At 45.2% G+C, this 26681-nt stretch overlaps 2 protein-coding genes across 6 annotated transcripts in view; both read right to left on the bottom strand.

The window, feature by feature from the left end:
* Positions 1–22024, bottom strand: part of LOC129486815 (uncharacterized) — a 225527-nt gene extending 203503 nt beyond the window's left edge. For all 5 annotated transcript variants that reach the window (XM_063642973.1, XM_063642972.1, XM_063642974.1 and 2 more), the window contains exons 1-2: positions 9650–22024; positions 3579–3761 (exon numbers count right to left, since the gene is read on the bottom strand). In XM_063642973.1, coding sequence (XP_063499043.1) covers positions 17626–19005 — 1380 coding nt within the window. In that variant the 5' untranslated portion in view covers positions 19006–22024 and the 3' untranslated portion in view covers positions 3579–3761; positions 9650–17625. The remainder of the gene's footprint in view (positions 1–3578; positions 3762–9649) is intronic.
* The window catches only part of LOC134737084 (uncharacterized), a 311572-nt gene that overhangs the window by 39936 nt on the left and 244955 nt on the right, over positions 1–26681 (bottom strand). The window lies entirely within an intron of this gene.

The following is a 26681-nucleotide window of genomic DNA, read 5'->3' as shown; positions in this document are numbered from 1 at the left end:
ACTGCCCTGCCCAGCCATTGAGCCTGGGCAACAACGACTGAGCATTCACCTGTGTTGAGCTGCATACTGAGCCTTTCCCTGCCATATCTCATTCAAACCTTATCATAATTGTACAAAGGGTGTTCTCACATGAAAAAGCCACGACTCAGGCGAGAAAAGAAGCAGAGTCATTGTAAATCCAGGTCTTTCGGACGTGAGCCATTGCTTCTATCCATGATAAAATATGTGCTGGCCACCAGGACACAACAGGGAACTGACTCACTTGGGCTCATCTCCAAACAATACAAATCATGATTTAATTAATCTGAGATGTGTGTTGCACAAAGCAAGGGCTGGAAGGAGGAACAAAAGGGCGCTCACTACACAGTAAGCAGTGAGGGAGACCCTCTAAAGAAGGGATGATGGCCTGAGAACAGTCATGCGTCTGGTGCAATACCGAGTGCCAAACAGATGAGGCTGGAAAGGTAAATCCACCCTGAAGCCCTGCTGTGGAGGGCCCGAGGACATGGTCGTCTCTCATGCTGGGGGTGGAAGGAGACACTGGTCCCCACTTTTTGAAAGGGAACTCCGCAACCTCAATAGCCTAACCAGCCCTTGTTTCAGCCATTCTAGTTTATGGGAATATGTCCTAATGAAGTAGGAAAACATATTCACAAAGATTTAGCTTTAGGAATATTCATGCCAACACTGTTTATAATAGTGCCAAAGTTGAATTCATTTCCTAAATGTCTGCCCTAGACACTTAGAAAAATTCAAAGGGTTTTGCCACTTAGGTCTGAACAACGGTGAAGGCTGGTCTCCAAGCAATCAAATGGTGATGTAGTAGAAATGCACATGTTGATGTCAAAGTGTATTTATCATGTATTTAGTAAAAGAGCTACTTACAAACTAATGTATATACCACCATACAACTATACACATACATACATACACACACACACACACACACTCGCATCAGTTTGTTTAATTAGTTACATCTAAGTGATATAAGGGTTTTTCGCTTTTTCTGGAAGAGGTATGCACTGCTTTATAATAAGACGTGAAATAAAACTGATGTTGGACAAGAGTTTCAAACTCCCAGTGATTTTATTGGTTAGGTAGAATCACTATTCATTAATTTATCCAATACATCCTTAGGAAGGATCCATCACAAGCTAGGAACTGGGTTATGCACTGAAGAATTGAGAGAGATGAGATAGACAGAGCTCCATGTTGAGTAGGAAAGCTGGTCAGGTAACCACCTCCATTCATTCAGTGGCACTGATGTTCTATAGTATTTGCAGAGAGGAGCTCCAGCTCCTGATGAAGGGTCCAGCCTCTCCTCCTAATTTGATCTCAGGGTTGGCTTACACCCCACACAATCAGATTTGATCAATTTGACAGAAGACCTTCTGGTATCCATGGTGAGAGTAGTGTTTGGATTGAAAGCTAGGCCAATGATACCACCATGTGAGCCTTTCTTTTCCTCACTCACAAACAGGGTAACCTCTCGCAGCTGTCAGGATAAGCCAAGGCTCGGGAAGTGTTCTGCAAATGGCAAGGCCCTGCACACACTGTGGGGGAGATTTAATGCCGAGATCCGAACCTCATTCTACAAGGATGACGACCTGGAATTTAAATGATGATGGATGCCAAAATGCAGGGAGGAAAGCATGTTTATGAACTGAAAGGCTGAACAGAGACAGGCAGTGAGCAGTGGGATTCTAGGTCACTGCGCCTTGGAGGGACGGACACCTCATTCTGTACCTCCCACCTCAGCCAGTGCCAGGGTGGCTCCTGACTTTCTGGTGCTTGTTTGTAACCCCAAAGACAATCTGTACATTTGAAATTGGATAAAATTTCCCTGCAGGTTTTTTACATATATTAAAGAGAAGTATTTAGGAAGCATTTAGGACCTAGGGCCGTGAAAACAAATCTTAACATATCTCACTGCCGGTATAGTAGAAAGAGAAAGGGGTTTTTCCAGTTAGGTCATAAGGGTTTGAATCCTTGTTCTGTGCCCTTTGTAAGCTATTATCCCTTAGCTTCGGGGTAATAATACCTTTCCTACATGGAAAGTAATAAGAAAAGCAACGTTTGTATACAGTATTAATGCTCAATAAAGGGCAGTTGTAATTTTCTTAGTGAGAAGGCCTCAGGGAACTTACAAAGCAATGAGGTCATATCACCCAGAAGCTGGACCTGGGGTAAATCAGCTCACTCTGAATGGGAGGGAGGCTCAGGGTGGTCTGGTTATCTCACAGCTAAACTTGACATCAGCTCAGCCTGGAAGTGGTGAGGTGAGAATACCCTGTCTTTTTTTTTTTTTTTTTTTGAGACGGAGTCTCGCTCTGTCTCCCAGGCTGGAGTGCAGTGCCTGTCTTTCTCAATGATGCGGGAAGCTAAACTAAACTAAAACTCCAAATGTGAAACTGGCCCTGTGTTCTGCACTCCTCTGAGATCACGGCTGTGCATGAAGAGAATGCATTCATTTTTTCTGGGGAGGGAAAGTAAAATGAATTAACCAGAGAGTAAAGAAGGTACTGCCGGGGCAAGCATGAGCTGCCAGGGACCTGCCACGATCAGAAGCGCCTGTGACGTTTCTATCAGAATCACCCCAGAGCAACTCGTGAAATAACCATATTCTAGGTCAATCTCTTGGAGTCAGCAGGCCTGGGGTGGGGCCCAGGATTCTGTATTTTACCAAGACCCATTGATATACTTCTGATGCGTCCCAAGGGCAGTTTTGGCAACCGTTTGTGTGGTGGAGAGGGCACTAGGCATTGGCCTCAGGAGGTCCCAGTTCAACACCCAGCTGAAGACCAGCTCTCAAGTGCAGTGATAAAATTTTCTCAAACACACTGGGGCAAGGCCCAGGTTAAAGCAGCCTGGGAGTTGTGTACAGGCTGCAAACATATGCATAAACAGGGAAACATCTTTGCGAGCTATGCATGTAATTTTATGTATATATGCAATTAATATATATTGCATATATAAATATATACATATGCAGGTGTATATGCAGACACATATGTATGTATATATGAGTACACATACATGCACATTCAAATGTAAATACATGAACGCATGTATACAGGCATGCATATGCATATAGGCATGAATACACACACATTCCTATTTCAATTAATCCTCACACAAGTCCCACTTTAGTACCAACATTATCCCCATTTCCCTTATAAGGAACCTGAGGCATGAAGGAAATAAGAAACTCACCTAAGGTCCCATAGCTAGTCAGTGGCAGAGGCAGGATTTGAAAAGGACAGGCTGGCTCCAGAGTTTCTGTTCAGAGGTCACTACATTATTACAAACCAACCCAAGAGGTTAAGCAGAGTAGAAGCTGAGAGACATAAACCTGAAAAGCAACTTGTGCCCTGGGTGGACTGTGTCCAGTAATGAGTGATATGAGTCCTCCCATTTCTGTACATGCATATTGTTTCTCCCATCAAGAGTTGGAGTTGCTTTCCCTGCCTTGAGTCTGGGCTGGTCTGTGGCTGCTTTACCAGGGGAAGGTGATGGAAATGATTCTGTCCTAGGAAACTTTCACATCTACCCACTTGGGATTCAGCTACCCAACTTACCATAAAGAAGGTTGAGCTAGACTGCTCATGATGAGAGACCTCATGGCAAGACAGAGGCCACCAGTCACTCCAGTCACCCCAGGGGAAGCACCAGACTCCTAATTTAATGCAGCCACACACCGATTCCAAATGCTCCCATGTGGAACAGAAGAACCACCAGCAGAGCTCAGCCAACTTATAGAACTATGAGAAAAATAAGTTGTTTTAAGCCACTACATTTTGTTATGATTTGATGTGCAGCAAATAGAGAACTGATTCATGCACCTACATGGCTTGCAGTAAAGTATAAATTTTAGAATAAGCAGCATTATGTGCTGAGCACTAGGCCAGGCAGTGTATTAAGTGCATTACATTCATTGTCTTGTTTAGTCTTTACTGGCATTAATGTAGGAGGTGTTAATATTATTTCCATTTTATTGATAAGGAGACTTAAGCCCAGAAAAGTTAAGTAACTTACCCTCAGCATTGGCAGTTCTTGGAGTTGTACCTAAATCTGTCTCATTCTAAAGTCTACATATTATGATGTCCAAGGTTTTTAAAATAAAAATAAAACAAATAAACACAAAGCTTGTATGTAATATCAAGGTTCTCCAAAGAAATAGAACCAATAGAATGTGTGTGTGTGTATGTGTGTGTGTGTCTCTGTGCATGTGTGTGTCTGTAGGGACATAGAGAGATTATAAGGAATTGACCCACACAATTGTGAGGACTGTTAAGTCTAAAGTCTACAGGGCAGGTTGGCAAGATGGAGATCCAGAGAAGCCTTGATGTTGTAGTTTTAATCCAAAGGCATCCTGGAGGCAGAATTTCTACTTCCTTAGGGAACCTCATGTGTTTTCTCTTAAGGCTTTCCACTGATTGGATGAGGCCCATCCACATTATGGAAGATAATGTGCTCTACTCAACGTCTGCTGATTCAAATGTTAATCTCATCTGAAAAATACCTTCAGTGACATCTGGACTGGTGTTTAACGAAAACCTGGGTAACTACCCAAGGTGACAGATGGAATTAACCATCACATGGCATTTCTCTGTGATCTGTGTCCCTGAAAACCTGGGCCCAGCATTCCCAGTCACAGTCATGATTCACACAAGCAGCAAAATAAATGAAACTGCAGTCAGAATCTGTCAGATTAAACATGGAGTGCCCAAGTCATGTGGCAAGAGGCAACCAGCCACATTGAACCCATCAAGGAATGAGCCCAGAAGACAAGGAGAACTGACACAGCTGAAGCAGGCCATCAGTGTTTCAATCAACAGGTGCAAGGAACTGAGGATGGCAACAATTAGGAAGCCATGGTTGGTCCCAGGAGCCAGCTTTACCCTCAACTTGCTGCGAGACCTTGGGCCATACCTCACCTCTCTGAGCCTCAGTTCTCCATGTATGCTTGCTGTTCTGCAAAGAACTGTCAAGTTCTTTCCATACTTCTCTTCAACTTCATCTTAGGCACTGGCCATTGCCATAGCAACCTCCTTTCAACTGTGGGAAAAAATCTAACAAATTCCATTTTGCCACTACAAAGAAAGTGGGGTACAGAGTGCATCATGCACTTCCTGGTGGCAATAAAGTAAGTCACTGGTGAAACCTCAAAAACTTGGGAACCCCCAAAACTCAGGCTCTTCTCTTCCTATTTGTTGGGAGAACCAATAGGAGGTTCTCACCCTGTTGTCACACACTGTATGCTAACTTAGCATTTGTAGGAATTCACATCCTCCCACCACCTCCTACAGTCACCAGCAGATATGCAACCCAGAACCCAGACTGGCAAGAGGTTATCACTCACACTGGATTTTGCTTTTTTGTCCCCACTAAAGGCAGCTGTTTCCTACAAATTTGTGTCAATCAGGCCAGGAAGTTTCTTTTTCCCTGCAATCCATTGTATGCAGGAAGATCAGAGGGCCCTGTCAGATACAAGGACGGAACCAGCTGGGCACTTGGAGATACAGGCTGGCTGCCCTGGCCTGGCCTTGCCCCAGCCCTCTTGGTTGCTTAGCCAGTCCACTGTGCTGGTGCAGCTGTACCTACCGACAGATGCTCAGAACAAGAGACTTGTTATGATAATTAATTAGGAGCACTGGCATCATCGTAAAGAGCCTCTGTTCTGTTCCAAAGCCAGCTAAGAAACTCACATCACTCACATCCTTTCCTGTCTCATAAACATGCTGCCTGTAGTCCACTGAGGGGCAAGGGATTGAGCTTGTTTCCTAGGGGTAACCTCTCTAGTAAAACAAAGCCATTCTGAGGAGCCTGTGTGGACATCAGGCAGGACTACATCACATTCTCATCTCATGGATGAAAAAGCTAAAGTGGATAATAATACCTATATATATAAATACCTATATATATAATACCCATATATATAAAATACACATATATAGGTATTATATATATAATATATATAAAATACATATATATATATATATATATATATATATATATGTATATATACCCCTCCAAGATGGCAGATGACACTGTCTGAGCACCCAGTATAATCTATACTCTCATTTTTTTCACCATTAATGTAAGATTAACAGGAAATTATTAATGCACTGCTTCCATGTTGATCTAAGAAAACCAAGACTTAATGAAGTTAAACAGTTTGCTCATAGTCACTTAGTAATGAGTGAGCTCAGATCTCAATCTAGCTGTGTTAAATTCCTAGATCCAGGTCCCTTCCTCTTTACTATGCTGTTAACTCTGTGCCCAGCGCATAAATTGCAGTGAGAACTTACCCAAGAAATAGGATAATGACCCTTTGTTTCATGCACCACCCATTTGCTGAGCATCTTTGCTGGGGTGGTTACTAGAAGAAAGCACTAGAAAGGTCTGGCAGAGTGGTTAGATACACAAATCCTGGAGCCACTGTGAGGTTTAAAATCCTGGTTTTACCATCTACTGTCTTCATGGTAGAGCTAGACCACATTACTTAGCCTTTGTGTGCCCTGGTTTCTTCATCTGTAAAATGAAGTTAGTGACAGTATCTCTATCTCAGTTGGGTCTAATGAGGATAAAATAATTTGGTAAACATAAAGAACTTAAAACAGTGCCCTACACATAGTGTGACAACAGCACTGGTTTTTATCGTTGTGACTGTGGTAAACACAATTGACCTCCTCATTCTTCCCCTTACAGGATCCCAATCTAGTGAAGGAACACAGATGCGAAATAAACAAAACTAAATGTATCATTTTAAATAATACTATGAAGAGAAGAGTAATATGAGCAAGATGGCAGAATAGTAGTTTCCAGTGTTCATCCCTTCACAGAAACAGCAATTTGAACAACCACCCATGAAAAATATACCTTCACAAGAGCTAAGAAATCCAGATGAGCAATTACAGCAGCTGGGTAGAGCATATAAATAATAAAAGATGCATTGAAAAGGGTAGGAATAACAGTTTCACATCACTTACGTCACCCTTCCCCCAAGACAGCACAGTGCAGCATGAAGAGAGAAACCCTTCATGTAGAGGAAGGAGAGTGAAGTAAGCACCCAACATCAGTGCAGATCCTAGTACCAGGTTGGCCTTCACAAACCCATGCTACAGGCATAAACACAGTCAATAATGCCATCCCAGTGTATCTCAGTGCCAGTCTGGCCCCCAGGGACCCAGAATCTAGGCCTGTACCCATGGACTTAGGCACCAGGCCAGCCTGCTTAAGAATTCCAGCAGTAAACTTGCCCTCAGACCCTGCCAGCCAATCCACCCAAAATATCTTGACTGGTGAACAGCTTTCTCGGCCAAAGCTAATTTGTAAAGAATAAAAGAGATCTCTACTTCTTAAAATATGTAGACACCAACACAAGACCACGAGGGTTACAAATAGACAAGGAAACATGACTAAAAACAAACTAAAGCACCAGTAACCAATCCTAAAGAAATTGAGACCTATACATTGTCTGACAAAGAATTCAAAATAATTGTCTTGAAGAAACTCAACTAAAAGAGAACACAAACAACAAAATCAGAAGAACAACACATAAACAAAGTAGAAGTTCAACAAAGAGAGATAAACCATAAAAAAAAGACCCAAACAGAAATTCTGGTGGTAAAGCAAAATGACTGAACTGAAAAATTCTATAAGGAACTTCAGCAGCAGACTTGATCAACCAGAAGATGGAATCAATGAGGTCAAAGATAGGCCATTTGAAATTAGTCAGAAGAATAAAAAGAAAAAAAGAATGAAAAAGAAAATTTATGGGACTTATGGGGGATACCATCAAGTGAACCGAAATACACATTATGGGAACTCAAGAGGAGGAATGAAAGCAGAGGAGAAGGTGATAGAAAGTTAGCTTAAAGAAAAAAATACATAGAACTCTCCAAATCTGGAGAAGAAAATAAACATCCCAATCCATGAAGCCCAAATAATTTGTAATTTATTAAACATAAGGAGATCTTCATTGAGACACATTAAAATCAAATTCTTAAAAGTTAAAGATAATATTATGGACCTCCATCTGAAGGGAAGAGTCCTCCTCTCCTTGGGCACAGAACTTCCCCCAGTCCCCAGTCAGCACCAGGTTCTCAGCTACCTATGTCTTATGCAATCCAGGCTTGGCACAGATTCCCAATAATGCAACCTCCTCACTGGATGATAGGCTATGTGAAGACAGAGTCTTCATTTTATGCATCCTTATAACTCCAGTGTGAAGCACAGACACAACATATCATGTGCACTCAATCAAATTTCGTTCAATGAAAGAACAAGTGACTCTCTTTCATTCTCTTGGAGTTGAATACTCAGTCGTCCCATGAATGGTTCCAGTGCTCAAGCTGAGAATGTTACACCACAGCCAATGCCCTGAAGAAACTGAGACTGTGCTGGGAAGTCAGACACAAAAAGAAAGAGATGAGGTCCACTCTTGCTGTCAGACATGAGGAACTAAGAGTCTTTCAAACAGAGGAAGATGACTTTGTGGCAGAAAAACCCACAGAGGAAGTGAATGATGGAATGGAACTTGAGGACAGGTGGAGTTTGAATAATCAGTGGGGTAGTCAATTAGAAGGTTAGGGAAAGCCCCATTCATTTATCTGACAAATCAAGCCCCAGTAGGAGCCTTTAGACAGGTTCTTCTCACAAGAACCCTGCAGGCAGGATCTATCAGCCTAGGTTAATGTCAAGGATACAGAGGCTTGGAGTGGTGAGGTGACATTCCTAGAGTCACAGAGCCAGCAACTGTTGGAGCTGAGGTCTGAACCCAGCACTCTCTGAAGCCAGAGCCCATGGATCTCTCAGGCATCCAAAGGAGAAAAAACAATGGGATCAAAGCACAGATGTCAAGGAAAGCCAGTAGTGTTTAAAAGACAAGAAGTGAAACCTGTGTCCCAGAACTGATTCCCCACATGAGAGGCTCGGAGGCATTCAGTCTTTATTCACAGGCTGGAGTGAGGTTGCGGTGGACTTAAATGCCCCCTGAGAGGTCTGACTTCCAGCCTGTGGGTGACATAGAGCTACTGTTTTTGAGTTGGACAGGGACATGGTCAGAACTATGCTTTCAGAATTTGGACTTGGCCACTGGAAGAAGAGACAGTTAAACTCAAGTTGCCCAACATGAGGCATGGGATGGGAGAGGTTGGGGGAGGGATGGAAGGAAACAGAGTGGGCACCAACAGGAAGGAAGCAAAGTCAGGAACTGCTGGCTGGAATGGGTCCAGGGAGAGGGAAAACCACTTCTCCTTCCCTTTCTTATGATTGCAAGATTAGTACATGAGAATTAGGCTGCACAGGCCAGGACTTCCCAAAACTCAGGAGGGAAAGAGCCCAGAGCATGTGTCTCCAATGAAGGCTATAGCTCCAAATCACGTGATCATCAGTCATCTCCTTGTCCACCCTGGAACCCTTGCCCCAGTGTATTTTGGGCTCAGACAGTCCCTCAGGGGATACAGCAGTGTCCTTTCCTTCAGCATTCAGGGCAAATGAGAGGCAAAGAGATCAATGGAATGCAAAAGCGTTACTATAGATAAGGAGTCGAACGCACAGAGAGGTTCCACCACTTGCCTAATATCACACAGCAAGTACATGCCAGAATGAAAATTTAAACCTAGAGCCCCTGTGTAAACCTTACCTGAATCAGTCAGGGAGCAGCAGGGAGGCAGTGGAAGAATAGGCCCCCCGACCTCACTCCCCACCTGCCTTCCCATCCTGCCAGTGCCTCCCAAACAGATGCCAGAGAGCACAGCAGCCCCGTGTTGCATCCACCCTGATAATGCATCCACGCAGGTCAGCCTTCTGGGCACAAAACAAGGCAGAGAAGAGCAAGAAGTGGACCTGGAGGGGCCCATGAAAGTTCCCCAGCACCCACCACTCCAATGGCCCGGCCCCTGGTAGGTCTCCAGTGCCCTTCACCCTACAGAGCCACAGAATCCCCAGGCCTTGACTCTGCAGCAAGGGCCCGCCTGCCTCTCAAGAGAAGGGCAGGGCCCCACACACGCAAGTGCTCTGCCTCCGCCCAAAGCTGGGCATGCATCATCACACTCCCGCCTTCCTTCCTCATGCACTCTCCCTTGCCCTGCTTCTATCAGTGGCTCCAAGATGCAAACATCTCGAAATGACCTGCTTCTGTGTAGGTCAGCTAACAGGAGTGCTGTCTTAAGAAATGAGGGCCAGCTGATGCCCACTACCAGGCCCAGCCAGCCCCTCCCAGCTTCCCTTCCAGCCCTGCACATGGAGGCCTGGCGGCCAGGAAAAAGAAGGGGCTCCTATCTCTGATTCCTCAGGGCCTCTGATAAGAAATGTCATCCCTTGCTGGGTAATATTACCAAGCCAGATAAAAATCTCTATCAAGCTTAAACATATGGCTGGCTGCAGAACACAGAGCCCAGTGGAGAAGGGTAATTTATTTGCTTAAGCTGAAAACCCTGGGCAGCCGAGAGAAGTGCCTGAATAAAAGAGTCAGAGCCAAATTATAACCTCTTCTGACTTGGCATGGGGATTTTTCCCTGGGAAGGATGAGACACCTGAGAACAACAGGGGGCTCTCCACACATTTCTCCTGACACAATACATTTTCGCCTTCCTCTTTCTTCAAAGGGCACTTTCACTTATGTTATCACATTTAATCCTCACTACAACCTCAAGAGAAGCATTTTTAGCTTCCTTTTACAGATCAGGAAATTGAGATTCAGCAAGGTTAAGTAAAGTGGCCAAGGTCACAGAGGCAGCCATGCTGGAGTGAGGACCCAAACCCCAGCAGGTCTGACTCACCAGCCCACCATCAGATGGGGAGGCTGATCCCAGCTTCTGGGGAAGATCGGCTCATACATTAACTTAATCAGCGAAGTCAGATCTACCCGACTTAACTGACAATGTCAGCTGCACATTGTAATCTTGAAGGTCCATTTCAAGGCTCTTCCCTGTCTCCTTGTTTCTCTGTAGCCTAGAGGATAATGAGAAAGTCTTGCAGAGCATAGAAGCTCAAGGAAAAGGACGGGAGGCCAGGGACAGTACCCAGGAGAGCAGTGAGTGACCTCAGGGCTTAGATTCCAGCCTCATATGCTCAAGGACTAGCAGGTAGAAGGAAACTGTGGAAAGAAAACTCCTCTCTCTGTTCATTCATTCATTCACAAATATTAGTGGAAAGCCTATTGTGTGCCTTCTCTAGCTTGGCCTTGGAGATACAAATGCAAATGGGCAGGCTAGGACCTGCCTTCATGGAGCGTCTGTCTTCTAGAACTGACTTACAGGTCAGTAAAGAGGCAATAGCCACAGAGCGTGTTAAGTGTGTTTGTGAATGCAGAAGTTCATGTAACTGATCTGGGGTTGGTGGCTGTGCATTAGTGTGTAGCTGTTAGCATACTCCACACACTGCTCTAGGTACTATTCTTTAAAAAGTCAGCACTGTTAAGGTTGACTTTGCTCTTTGGTAGTTAATATAGCTTCAAGATTGTTCCCAATTACTTCATATAGCCACTAATTTTTTTAGATTAATTTTTAATTCACAAATAAAAATTGTATATATTTATAATATATGATGTGAAGTTTTGAATTATGTATACATTGCGGAATGGCTAAGTTGAGTTAATTAACAGGTGCATCATCTCACACACTGATTTTTTTTTACTAATTTTTTAAACAGCTGTATTAGTCTTCCATTTTATCACAATTTAATCAACCAATCACTAACTAATGAGCATTTAAGCTGAGTCTCATTTTTCTATGTCAAACAATGTTGTAATGAAGATTCTATTCTCATCATGCATGTGTTTCTGCATGAAAAATTCTTAGGATTCACCCAGTGTTTTTTAAGCTTGGCTTTTCCTGTGCTCTTCACTGCAGCAGTAGCAAGCTCTCAACAATGTCCTTTACAAGATAACGGCTCCCATGCACCCATCCTCTTCAGACCCTGGTGGGGCTCTAGTAAAAGAGTTTTAGTTCTCTTTAGTGAGCAACTGCCACCATTTCCACAAAAGCGCACCAGAAAAACAAAAACATTTCCCTTCTGGTGGCCAAGAAACCACTCCTCTTATCCCTGCCTCCTCTGCCCATGGTGACTTAGTTCAGAACCAAGCTGAACTTAGCAGCAAGACACCAACCTCTCTTCTCACAGGTCATTCCTAGAAAGTGTCGGCTTTCCTTTTCTTCTGGACTCTGAGGGATTCAAGAACACAGAAAGCCCAAGGCTAGCAAATCTCCACTGAAGCTCAGGATTCATCAAAAACCAAAGCCTGGCCTCAGAAAGCACAGCAAATGTCAACTGCACACTTTGGAGCCCAAAGTACCTTGGAGGAAGGCATCAGTCCCAAACAGAAAACCTTTGGATAGTCAAAAGATAAAGAGAGTATGACCCCATGGCTGGAACAAAGTAGAACCTCAGACAAGAGGACATCCTCTTCATGAGAGGTTGGCCATCCACTGAAGACACCATGGGGGGCCGTGAAGGGACATGAGAAAGGCAGAGCCCCACTCCTTGGTCCCCTGGAGAAAACCAAAGAAAGGGCTGTAATCTATGTGATCAGAGATGGAGAAACTAAGAGCCTGGGGAATAAAGAAAAGGGCCTTACTCACTCTTCCTGGACAAGTTAGAGAAGAGGACATTTGAGTTAGATACTGGAGAGTGAGCATTTAGAAGACAGAGAAAAGGGAGAGGACTTTCAGATGGTACTAACAGAGCAGTGTGGCATGGAGAGTGAAAGAATGTTCAGCCAGTGGCCAGGCTGTAAAGGCTATTCCTCAGGTGCTATGCTAAAGAGCTTGGCTTCTCCCTCCAGATGCAATGGGGGGCCGTGTAGGCTCCTGAGCAACAGAATGACAGATTAGAACTATGCTTCTGCATCACCATGGAGCACGAACTAGTGAGAGAAGATTCTTGGCCATGTAGAAACCAGTATCCTACAGTTCTAAGAACATCCTACAAGGCAACAAATGCAGTGACTTAAACAGAAGCCTACGGAGCCTGGCTCCCAGTCTTCAGATCCCAGCTCTGCCATTCCCAGGTTGAACAAGTTACTGATCGACCCCATGGACAGTTTTCTCATCTGGAAAATGGGGATGATATCAGCAGAGGCCTCTTAGGGCCATTTTGTTGTTTGTGAGCTGGATGAGTTAATGTAAGTAAAGTGCTTAGGACAGTGTCTGGCACACAGTAGGGGCACAACACAAGACAGCTGTTGGGATGGCTGCCATCTCTCTTGTCCCCTTGGTTTCCTCTTTCAGCATTGTCATTTCTTCTGAAAAGTGAGCAGCTGTGAATCTGAGCAACAGTGAGCAGGTTTGGGCCAACACTTGCTTAGGAGGGCTGGAACTACATCTGAAATAGTTTGGGGTCTGTAGCTTCTTGTTAGTCCCCAGAATCCCTATAACAGGGATGCTCTAAGACTGTGGTCCTCAAACTCCACTGCATAATAGAATCACCTGGGGAGATGTTATAAATCCAAATGCCCAGGTCCCATTTCAGACAAAATCAAAATCTTTGCAGCTGGGGTACTAGCAGCAGGATTTAAAAAATCCCCTAGGCAATTCCAACCTTCAACCCAGTCTTAGAACAACTGATCTAAGAGTCAAATCCAACAGAAAAGGAAAACATAGCAGAGGGGAAAGCAACCCCACCCTTGAGCAGTGTCATCTGCAGAACTCATTATCAGCTCATTATGAAGCCTCTCCTCATTACACCTTACAGGGCAGCTCAGCTGTCACACGGAGCTAACAGACCTGAAAGTTACCGTGGATCATTACATTTGTAACACACCCTTCCAAAGTCTTCTGGAAGCAGGTAAGGGTAGAAAATACCAACAAATACAGCCATGTGGGTAACTCTTGTGGAAAAAGCATTGGGTTGCGTGCAGACAGCTGGTTCTGGCCCTAGGCTCTTCCATTAATCCTACGTAACTTAAAAAGCATATAACACTTATGCACCAGTTTCTTCAGTAGTGAAATAAAGGTAAGAACTGACTTACTCATTAGATAAGGTGTTTGTGGGGTACAAGCCAGAAGACATAGGTCAGCTGTTGCAAAGCATTTTCATTTAACATGTGTTCTAGGTATTCAATGGAACATAAAAAGTTTAGGAGAGAGACATGTCCCTTTAAACACTTTTTTTTCAATGAGAGAAGGGAGGAGTCAAGGAGTAGAGTTGGTCGGCCACATGAAAGCTCCCTTCAGAGCAGGCTGCAGTGGTGCCTGCCCACAAGGGGTACAAGTGGGGCCAGTGATAGGGCAGGAGCTCAGGGTGTGTCCAAGGGCTGCCCCAGCAAAGACGTTAAGATAGGATATGTTATCTGGGAACAATGGAACAACTGTACCGTTGTCCTAAACCTGAATCTGACAAGAGGGGATAAGACTCCAGGAAGTATGTCCCCAAACCACTGGCCAGAGTGGCCCCAACAAACCACTGGCCCATTTGTTCATTCCTTTATCTGCTTACTCATTCATGTACCTTACAGTAGTGTATGTCAACTACGTATCAAGAATTGTATGGATGTACAAGATTGTAGGAATGCTGGAATGAATAAGCCTCACTCTGCACCCTCAGGAGGGACAAAGATAAGTAGGTCAAATGAGTGGTATTTAAGTACAACACAAAGTGCTAAAGTATAATAAAATAACAAGCATAATAGTAAATAGCCACCACTCATTGATGGCCAACTATGCACAGGCACCATACTTGGTATTTTATATTGAACATCTCAAATCCTTGCTATCTCCTCACGGTAAGGACCTTTCTGGGGGCAAAGATGGTTGTTATAAGCATTATTACCTTTATTTAACATTTACTGAGTCCTTACTGTGTTGCAGGCACTGTGCTGAGGTTTTGTTTGTTACCAGCAGGGAGGTAGTAATGATTTAGATTAGAGCATGGGCTCTGGGCCCAGATTTGCCTGTCAGTAGCTGGGTGATTTTGAGTAGGTTACTTTACCTCTCTGTGCCTGAGGCTGGGCATGGAGGTCATCTCCAAAATAGAGAGTTATGCATTTAACAAATATTTAGTAGGCACTTACCATTTTCCAGGGAATAAAGCACTTAATAAAATTTACAGAAGTATCTGCATTCCTGGGGATCATGAGGGGTTGGGGGTGTCAGACTGTCAACAAACAAATAAACAAGTAACTATATGGTGGGTCAGATGATGATAAGTGCTATTGTGATCAATTAAGACAGAAAAAAGAAAAAAGGAAGATGAAGGTGCGAGGTGGGTGCTGTCTGCATAGAGTGGCCCAGAAAGGCTTGTCCAATAAGATGTTTGGGGCTAGATGCGGTGACTCATACCTGTAGTTTCAACACTTTGGGAGCCTGGGCAGCAGGATCGCTTGAGCCCAGGAGGTTGACACCAGCCTGAGCAACATAGTGAAAAAACATTTTTTTTTCTCTACAAAAAAAAAAAAAAATCAAAAAATTAACCGGGTGTGACGGTGCATGTCTGTAGTCCCAGCTACTTGGGAGGCTGAGGCAGGAGGACCACTCGAGCCCAGGAGGTCAAGGCTGCTGTGATTGCACCACTGCACTCCAGCCTGGATGACAGAGCAAGACCTTGTCTTTAAAAAAAAAAAAAGACAAGATGTTTGGCCTCCGTGTGTGTGTGTGTGTGTGTGTGTGTGTGTGTGTGTGTGTAGGAAATAGTTTGGGAAAATAAGTAATACTATACAGCAGTTAAAAAAGAGTAATGTATGTGTACACACACATATGGACACACAAAGATCTCCAAAATATAATTATCGACTGAAAAAATTAAGATGTTGAAATACTTGATTTCCCCCAGCTCTGAATGCCATGGAGTCCACAGAGCCAGAAACAGCAGGTGGAGGACACAGGGATCAATCCCAAGGGGCTGGGCTGCTGAGGCTCCTGCTGTAGGCCGTCTCCCTCTATGAGGGAGTGAATGCCATGCCCTCTGTCTAAGTCTCCAGGCAACAGCATCTTGTGACCCAGCTTCCAGTCTGATTTTGTTCTCTTAGTTCCTTGAAGATACTTACACTGATTTCAAAACAAAACAAATCAAAAGAGCTTCCCTCACCTCCTGACCCCCAGCCTGTGAGAAGCCATGGAGAGCAATTCATGAATGCTGAGTTGCAACGTGAAGTCCTAGGGGCTTTATCTAGCTACAGATCTAACCCACAGGGTATTTCAAATATTTTTGAAGTTATTGCCTACATCCAAAATTCAGAAATTTTCATTATATTCAAAGTCCAAAAATTACTTTGGCAGCACTGAACGCACCCTCCCACAATACAACATTAAGTGGATGCTAATGGAGGGCTGGCCCCTTTATTTAGGGAAGGCACCCTCCCATTGACCCATCCCCACTCCTTAGAAAGCACTTAGTCCAAGGCTGAACACAGTGGCTCATGCCTGTGATCCCAGCACTTTGGGAGGCTGAGGCAGGCAGATCACCTGAGGCCAGGAGTTCGAGACCAGCCTGGCCAACATGGTGAAACCCTGTCTCTACTAAAAATACAAAAATTAGCCAGGTGTGGTGGTGCAATCCTGTAATCCCAGCTACGTGGGAGGCTAAGGCATGAGAATTGCCTGAACCCGGGAGGCAGAGGTTGCAGTGAGCCAAGATTGCGCCACTGCACTCCAGCCTGGGCGACAGGGCAAGATCTTCTCTTAAAATAAAATAAACCACCTAGTCCATTCTCCTCATAGATGGTGATCCCACTGCTCAGACAGGTGAGAAGGCTCACACGGCAAGCCAGGGCAGTACCAGAACTACCATTTCCAATCAGTATTCCTCACACAAAGACCTGTGTCCTTCCTCCTGCCAGGCTCCACTCCTTCTTCTTCGGGACCAATTACAGTCTTAGAAAGTAGATGATCCACTTGACATTGGGTGACATGGGGCTAGAGCAAGGCCCTGAGGAGTACCCTGTGTCCAGGACATCTTGTGGGGAAGTGGTGTTCTTATACTGTATGATGGTCCAAACACATTGCAACACTATCGCCATAATTAGCCCAGGCCTGGTCATCAGGAGGACTCTTGCTCAATATTATTCTTTGCTTCTTGGTTTCCACATCCAGAGAAATAATACTTCTCTAAAAATCAATTGTCCCCAGCAACCTACCTACACAGTTCTTGGAAAATATGGGTTAAACATTCTGCCTTACAATGAAAACAAGGAACAAAGAGGGTGAAGGAAATTCATCACCATGGTCCTGCACTTCACATTATTCACACCAACCGTTTTTCCAGTCACCGAGTTCAAATGACCCTGTCCCTTGGGGCTGCAAAACTATTTGTACCAACACTTGCCATTAAGGAAGCTTCACATGCTTTAATAAATGGGATTACTCAGTACCGAGAGAGGCTAAATGGCTTCAAGAGACTGGAGGTTAGGGGAACTGAAAATGGCATGGAAGGAAGATGCCAGAATAATCAATTTCTGACACAGGAGAAGGAACGGCTGGATGCCAGTCTGCTGCCCAGAACACTGGAGGGACTGTGATACGGGAACTGCAAAGCATCAGTCAAATACGTAGGTGGCCCCAAGAGAATCCCTTCCCAAACTTCCAGAAAAAGTAAGGAGATAGATGGCTCTCCATGATGACATACAAACTGTTTTAAGAAGAGGCTGCATCTAGTAATAGGGGATGCTTGACACATAGCAAGTGCTCAGCAACCAATACAAACACACACACTAAACACACGCAAACATGAACAACACACACACAAACACACACACAAACAACACACACAAAATACAAACACATTCACCACACACACACAACTCATGCGCACAAACACACACACCAAACACACGTACACACACACAAAATACACACACAAACACACACACACGAACACACAAAAATACACATACACATTCACCACACACACGCACACAACACACATGCATACACACACACACACACACCAAACACATACGCACCAGACACACACACCCAACACACATACATGCCAAACGCACCAAACACACACACATGCAAACACACACAGGCACACACACATGCATACAAACAACACACACACATATGCACACAAACACAACACATGAGCACAACACAAACATACAAGCATAAACACACAGATGCACACACATGCACAAACGCACACAAACAACACACAAACACACATGCACATACACAAAAACACATGCAAACACACATGAGCACAAGCACAAAACACACAAACACAAGCAGAAACACACATACAAGCAGAAACACACATGCACACAATGCACAACCATATACACACGATCACACACAAGCACACACAAACATATGCACACACACAAGCACAAAACACACAAACACACATGCACACAAGCAACACACACAAGCACAAAGCACACACAAACACAAAAGCATAAACACACACAAGCACACACAAACATATGCACACGAACACACCCAAGCAAACACACACATATACAAGCACACACATATATGCACACACATGCACAAACATATACACACAAGCACAAACATATACACATATATGTGTATGTACACAAACATACACACACATGCACACACAGGCACAAACATATACACACAAGCACAAACATATACACAAACATATACACACAAGCACAAACATACACACACATATATGTGTATGTACACAAACACACACACATATGCACACACATGCACAAACATACACACAAGCACAAACATATACACACATGCACAAACATATACACACAAGCACAAAATACACACAAACACATGCACATAAACAATACACATACAAATACACAAGCATGAATGTACATACACAAACACACAAGCACAAGCACTCATACACAAGCACACACACAAAAGCACAAAAACACATAAAAACACACAAGCACTCACACCCAAACACATATAACACACACAAACATACACACATAATTTCTGAATCTCTTAATCTGTGCTGTGCAGCCCTGTGGACTGGCTCCTCCCTGCCCACAATTGTCTCTTGATGATCACGCTCATATTTAAGGCTTAAATAACTTAAGTCCCAAATACAAATCAGAATATCCATTTTTGCATAAATTTTGGATATGCAAATTTATCCCTTTGTTCCATGTGTTAGGATTTTCCAGAAAAACAGAATCAGTAGGATGTGTGTATGTTGAAGAGAGAGACAGAAAGGGAGAGATTTTAAGGAATTGGCTCATGTGATTATGGGGGCTGGCAAGTCCAAACTCTGCAGGGCAGGCCAGCAAGCTGGAGCCCCTAGGAAGAGCTGATACTGCAGCTTGAGTCCAAAGGCAATGTGTAGTCAGAATTCCCACTTCCCATTTCCTCAGTCTTTTTACTCTTAAAGCCTTCAACTATTGGATGAGGCCCATTCACACTGTGGAGGGTAATGTCCTTTCCTCAAAGTCTACTGATTTAAATGTTAACCTCATTCAAAACATACTCCATGTGACATCTCAACTGGTATTTGATCACATGTCTGAGTACCATGGCCTGGCCAAGTGGACACTCTGGCTCTATACATGCAGCTACCTCCTTACTGTCTCCACTTGGATGTCTGACCAACATCTCTAACATAATAATTCTACTTCTATCCACAAAAAAACAAGCAGGCACTCCTGCTCACCCTGAGGATTCGCTCATATCAATAAATGGAAACTTCATTCTGTAGTTGCACAGGGTAAGCAACAATCAGGATCATATTTCTTATGGCACCCCATAGCCAATCCACCAGCAAATCCTACCTTTGAGATATACTCTGAATCTGATCATGTCTCACAATCTCCTCTGCTTCCACCAGGCCAGGATTACTGCAATACCCTGGATTACCACAATAGCCTCCTGATTGGTCTGTCTTTCCACCTTTGCCACTTCCGGTCCACTTTCAACACAGCAGCCAGAAAGATCTCATTAAAATGCAAATCAGAACCTGCTAAAAAGTTTCCAACGGTCCCATCTCAACAGAGAAAGAGCCAAAGTCCTTACCAAGACTCCCTCTGAGCCATCTCATCCCTATCTTTTTTGCCTTTTGTGGCTAGACTGTCTCCCCCGCCACCATCTCCCCTGAGGTATGGCTGCCTATCTCTCATGACCAGATAGGGCATTTCCTGAAACCCATCCAGCTACAAGGGGAAGCAACACCCACCAGGGCCTTAGAGGCTGAGCAAGGGCCATGACTTTAGGGCATTAACTTAAGGACAACAGGAGGGGAGGGAACACTGAAAGGTGTTAACTACAGGAGAGGTGGGCACAGGGTAGAATTTGTCTCTTTGGACGATTCCCCAAGGCAGCTGGTGTGGATTGTTGTCTGAACTGTATTTTAAAAGAGAAGAATTAGGTGGCTGCCAGGTAAGGAAAGGTGGGAGGAGGGAGGGAGGAAGGGGGAAAGGAGGCGAGGCAAGAACCTGAGCAGGTGCTCTGCAACCTTCATGAACTCCCCTGCCAAGCGGCTACTATTTCGCACAGCAACAGTGATTGACTCACAGGGAACAAAGGCAGAAAGAAGAAACGGTGTTTGATTGTGGCCAGAAGAAAGAAAGCCTTCCAGTGGCCAAGAGGAGGGGCACCTGGCGCTGAGTAGGTTGGCTCAGCAAATGGAGCTGATCCGTCCCTCCCCTTCCTTCTGCCTCCCTTCCCTCCCTCAGACAGTACCCGAGCACAAAGACACAATGGCTGCAAGGTCCCTTCTGTGTTCTGATGACTTGGTTGCAGACATCTGGAGAGGGAGAGAGGAATTACCATCTTTCCTAATGAAGAACATTAAATCTCCTTCCGAAGACCTGCCCAGCTCTCAGCAGGGTGCTTTGTCCACCAGGCCAGGTTCAACGTACCTATAAGGCCTCCTCTTACTGAAGCTAGTGAGGCAGGCTGCTCCACTTCTCAGAATCCCTCTCAATTAGCAAGACAGCCTACTGCAGAGCATATTTTTGCAAGCAATAGAGGATTCCGTCCCCAAGGAGTCAACTAGCAGGAACTGAGCCCTGTCAATGAATCTGTGAAATGATCCTAAACAGGCCAAGTGAAGACTGTGCTTCAGGGCAGGGCTGGGAAATGGGTGACTTGATTATTTACAGAGGCTTGTTACTCCAGAGACCAGCACCCTCAAGCCCATTCACATGCCGCATCTCCCTCTTAGGACTTATCACTGCTGGAAATGACATTCTTTCTTTCTTAGCCTCCCTCACTTGGCTACAGACCCCATTAGCACCATGGCTGCATCTGCTGTTCACCGCGGCAACCTCACACCCAGGGAAGTGCCAGGCATGTGGGGATCACTGAATAAATACATGCTGAATAATGACACTGCTCATGCTAAAAGGGGACAAGACAGGATGGAGGCTCCCGGGGAAATGTGGAGCTCAAAGAAACCTTCCATCAACATTTGATCCAAATTCTTAATTCCAAACAGCAAAATAAAAGTTTTTACCAGTGATTCCAATCTCAGGACTCCTCCATGGGGGTCCTCAGTCTATTTTTCGAAGGGTCAAGAAGTCTACCAGAAATTTCACCTTCCTTTCCAATAAGACCACAGTTGTCACCTAAAATATCAAGCTTCTTTGTTCGATACTGGCCAGAATTATATCACCTCAGCCTGGTGACCCAGATCAGGAGCTCCCACTGGCAGATATTTTTAGATAAGAAAGTAGAGGAATAAATACTTACCAATGAAGTTTGTTCGGCTGATAAACTCCCTCACAGGGAAGGAGAACCATAAAAGGGATTTCTGGTATAGCACATGTTGGGAACCACTAGTCTACACCAGTGGTTCTTCATCAAGGGTGACTTTGCACCCTCACCTGCCCACCAACCCCAGGAACAGCACTCAACTAAATGTGCTGCTGGGCTGTAAGCCACCAACGCGAGCAGCATTTGTGTTTACCTGGAAGGCAGGGGCAGGACTGAGCTTCGTGTGCTCCTGGGCAGCTCTGTGTCCCACTGAGGCATGGGGATCAGAACCCAGGCTTCTCAGCAAGGGCAGAGAACCTGGGAGGGTTGGGTACCCCCTCTGTCTGTGGGCACAGCTAGCCTAGTGTGTATTTATGCTAAAAAATGCATTGAGATCCTCCCTCCAAATGGACTGTACTTACAGGCCAGATGCTTCAAGGCTGCCCCCCACTTCCCTTTCCAAGCCTGTTGCTGACATGGCCTCAGGAATGCAAACAAACTGCAACAACACAATAACAATGACAACTGCATTTCCAGGTAGGGAAAAGAACATTCTCTATAGTGAATCAAAGCAAGCTCCCCCAAACCCACACCTGAAAAATCCATTAAAAGCATAAATTATAGAATCTCATCTGGGATCATCTCTACTCATTGTGTGATCATGAGTCAGCCAGCCTCTCTGTTCCTCAGTTTCCTCAGTGGGAGGCAGTGATAATGATTACTCCCCTCTGAACATACATGCAAAATGAAAACAAATGGGCGTATGTCCCATCACCAACTGAAAGACACATGAGGAGACTATAAAATGGACCCAGTGGCTCCTGCCCCTCAGAGGTGTGGTGACTGCAGGGCCTAAGGCCCCAGCACAGTGCCCAACTTCCCCAGAAGTGCTGGGTCTCGGGCACCCCTGCCTCCTTCCACTGCCTGGGGGAGCCTCCATCTGTGGACCTCTGGCAGTGGCAGTGACGGTGGCTGATCGGTCAGGAGGAGAGTGGCCCAGGTAGCTAATTGGTGAGAATCTCAACAGCAAGTACGCATCAAAATCATCCCAAATGTCCCAGGGAAGGAGCCCAAATCCATAGTGGGCCTGGAGGCTGCATCCTCAATGCAGCAGAGGCAGGTAGGAATGGAACAGCACCCTGCGGCCAAGTCCTGGCCCTAACAAAGCCTCAGGTTTCTCTAACAGTCACTTGCTCAACTGCCTTCCAGGAGCTGCTTTGACGGCCTTCTAGTACCTTTCTGGCAAAACCCAGGTGCGATAACCCTGCAGCAGCTTCCACTCACTCCTACAATGTCTGACAGGTACATGACAGGGGCGAGATTCCCGTTTACTAAATAAAAGAATGATGTATGCTCATGAGTAGCTTACAGAGGTAAAGCTAAGGCTGCCTGTGAACTGCAGTGCCTGGGAGGATCAGGAGTGAGTGACTGTTTCAGAATAGCCACTAAACTACTGAGGCTCCAGCACAGTAGCCACAGGTAAGTAGTCACCCTCAGAGGTGTGGTGACTGCAGGGCCTAAGGCCCCAGCACAGTGCCCAACTTCCCCAGAAGTGCTGGGTCTCAGGCACCCCTGCCTCCTCCCACTGCTAACTACGAAATGTCCTATCAATCCTATCCACAGGCGTCAGCCCAGAACACCTCTGCAGACATTGCCCTGCATTGCGACATCCCTGCGGAGAGGTTCTCCAGCATCCAGTGCCTTCCTGTCGATGAGGAGGTGCAAGAGGCAAGGCACGGGAGGAAGGTGCTGGGGTACATACCGTGCTCCAGACAGCCAACTTCATGTGCATTTCACAGCTCAATCCTCACCACCATGCATGAGATGGACATGACTATTACCCTTATTTTACATCATGATGTTACATCAGATGACAGACAAACCTGGGGCTTTGAGAAGTAACATGGCAAAAGGTCCCTCAACTAACAAAAGGTGAACATGAACTTGAACCACAGCACTGGGGCTCCAGGGATCTACCTTGGAACCACTGAGCCATTCAGTCTCCTTCATCACTAGAGAAGTGGTGTTAACACTTACAATACTGCAAGGGCACATTGTATTAGTTCCTCTTGCTGCTGTAACAAATCATTGCAAACTTGGCAGCTAATAACCTCACAAATTTATTCTCTTACCCTTCTGGAGGTCAGAGGCTGAACTAAGTCATAAGGAACTAAAAGCAAGGCATCAGCAGGGCTAGGTCCTTCTGGAGCTCCAAAGGAAAATCAGTTTCTTGCCTTCCACTTCTAGAGGCTACCAGCATTTCTTGGCTCCTGGCTGTATCACTACAATCTGTTTCCATGGTCATATCTCCTTCTCCTCTAGGGTAGTCAGTTTCCTTCTGCCTCCCTCTAATAAGGAACCACTAATAAGTAACTATTTGTGATTGCTTTGGGTCCACATGAGTAATTCAGCACTCTTCCCATCTCAAGATCCTTAACTTAATCACATCTGCAAAGTCCTTTTTGCCACGTGAGATAACAGTAGAAGGTCCCAGAGATTATGGTCATCTTGGGGGGCTGCTGTCCAGCAGACCACATGTGTTGACTTGTCTGTACCCTGCACTGTCTTACTCGTCATCACATTCCCAACACCTAGCAAGGATCAATAAATGCAGAAGGAGGGAAGAAGGGTAGGAACACAAGCATTCCATTCCCTAGCCCCCCACAGAGTGTTAGAGCAGAGAGAGATGGGCTCAGGTCCAAGGAAGGCTGAGCAGACACATACATATGTACTGGGAACCCTTAGAAATCGCAAGATGTCAGCACCTCATTGGCTTGAGGTCGGAAGTCCCCAATGAGTCATGTGTTTGTTTTCCTAACCCTGTGTGTTCCCACAGCTATTGCAGCCTAAATAGCAGGCCCACAAGCAGCAGGCAGCTCCTCTCATGCCAATTTCCTGGGAACCCAGGCAGGGCTAGAGTAGCCAACAGGTTTACTGCTGTGCCCTGGTGAAGGCACTGTTCCTGCATTACAGTAAACAAAGCCAGACAGAAGAGAAGCCTACTAATAATTGGATCCTTGCCACAAATGCTTTTATTGCCCCCTACCCCTGCCTGCCATGTGATACTATGAACAGTTGCTCTTCAGGGTAAATAAAATAGCCATAATAGCTACTGCTCATGCCAGGACTTTGCAAGTATCATCTCTATTCTTTTCAACAAATCAGGCAAAGCAAGTGTTGCTATGTTTATTTTACAGATGGGGAAACTGTGGCAAAGGCAGCAGTAAAGTAACTTACTCAAAGTTCCCTGCTTGGAAAAAGGCAGAGCAAGGTTTCAAACCTGAACCTATCAAACTCTAAGGTTGAGTTCTTTCAGCTTTGGCACACATTTGCCAAGTGTGAGGAATAAATTGTGTATATGGAGACACAGGTCTTGTCTGTGTAACAGAGCCAGGTGTTCCAGCCTCCAAGTTAGAGCTAAGCGATCTGGAGCCCAAGCTCCCTGCTGAACTAAGGGTGTCCCTGCTTGTACCTACATTTGTCCATTTTGCACATGTATGTCTAGCTTCCATGCTGTGTTTGACACTGTAGTGGGCACAGAGGACACAGAGATAAATAAAGGAGCCACAGTCATCCCCTTCAAATAGTTCAGTTGACACACACACCAAGAGATGAGCCAGAACAGCACAGTAAGTGTGTTCTGGACCAGAGCAAAGCCTTGGAAGTGTGATGTTCCAAAATGGAGAGTCAGCAACTCCACCCAGGTGGTGAGAACAGTCTTGTGGGAAATAGGTTTCTTCCCCCAGATCCAGAAGGACGAACAGGAGTTTTCCAAGAGGAAGAGAATACTAGTCCTTGTAGAGAAAAGGGCATCCTCCTTATAAACCTTTAGTTCACTGGGAAAAATAAATACATCCCTGGGTTTATGTTTGGCACAGAATAAGTGCAGAGAGGGAAAGAGGGAGAAGGGGAGGAGAAGGAGAGAAAAGAGGGGTGGGGGAGGTAGGGAACATCTTGTTTCTATCTCCCTCATTCAAAGCTCTGCACTTCGCTTTTATTAGGCCAAAGGTCAAGGCCAAAAAAAAAAAAAAGTGCAGAAGTGCAGATGGTACCACCTGTAAGCTCACAGCTCGGCAGAGTTGGGGAGATGGCCGGCAAGGCAGATGGCTGCCCAGCCTTCTGACTTCGGCCACCCAGGAATCACTTTCAAATATGTCTCCTTAACATGGGAAAGCAAGCAAAAGTGTGAAGAGGGGCCTCAGGCAGGCAAGTGAAGAAAAGTATTCCTGAGGGAATGGACTTCAGGATACAGGCCAAAGACTTAATTTGGCATCTGGACTCCCTGGGGCTATGCCATGGTGAAGGGGGACAAAGGAGGAGGGGAAGCAGCTCCAACTACACAAGGAGGAATGCCTTACTTCAAGGCCATTGTCAAAATCAGAGCCCCAAGTCAGTTTCAGTTCTCAAGGCTGGAGATTTCGCTGAACTGGTGAGGCCCCAGCCTGCACACTATGGCTAATTTATGGCTCAAAGGCCTCATTTCTCCATGACCTATCTCAAAAGACCTTCTTCTGAAGACTCCAAAGATTTTACGAAAAATCCTCTGCTATGTTCTAGCCTCTGGGGTGGCCACCCAGGGAGAAGCTTGTGGAAAGCCTGTGGTGATAGCAACCTGTGGAAAGGAGGTCACAATTTCTCTCTCCTAAAGCTTCTTTTCCTTCCAGCCTCCAGCACCCAAGCAACACTGTGAGGGAGAGAACTGGCTGCAAGTGTCACATAAGTCTGACTTGGGCACAGGTTTGGGTTCACACACACACATACACACACATGCACACACACGGGAATCAGGCAGGTGACATTTCAATGCTGGCTGAGCCACTGCTGTTAGGCAAACTTGATAAAGCCCCCTGGTCCCACAGAGCCTCGGTGGATTGTTGGGTATTCAGTCACTGCTAGGTGCCTGTTAGTCTCTTCTTTCTAATGATGCAAATAGTTTTAAGTAAGGATGACAGCAAAGCTCAGAGAAGCCTGAGGGACAGTTGAGATGACATCACCTGTGATCAAGTGCAAACAGGTCCTGACTCTTCACCCTACCTGCACCCTCACCCTCCACCACGTACCTCTGCAGTGCCT

The sequence above is a fragment of the Symphalangus syndactylus genome, chromosome 7 (assembly GCF_028878055.3).
Source record: "Symphalangus syndactylus isolate Jambi chromosome 7, NHGRI_mSymSyn1-v2.1_pri, whole genome shotgun sequence".
Taxonomy (NCBI): domain Eukaryota; kingdom Metazoa; phylum Chordata; class Mammalia; order Primates; family Hylobatidae; genus Symphalangus; species Symphalangus syndactylus.
Note: the sequence above shows the minus strand (reverse complement) of the source record. Positions and strands in the feature narration are given on the sequence as shown.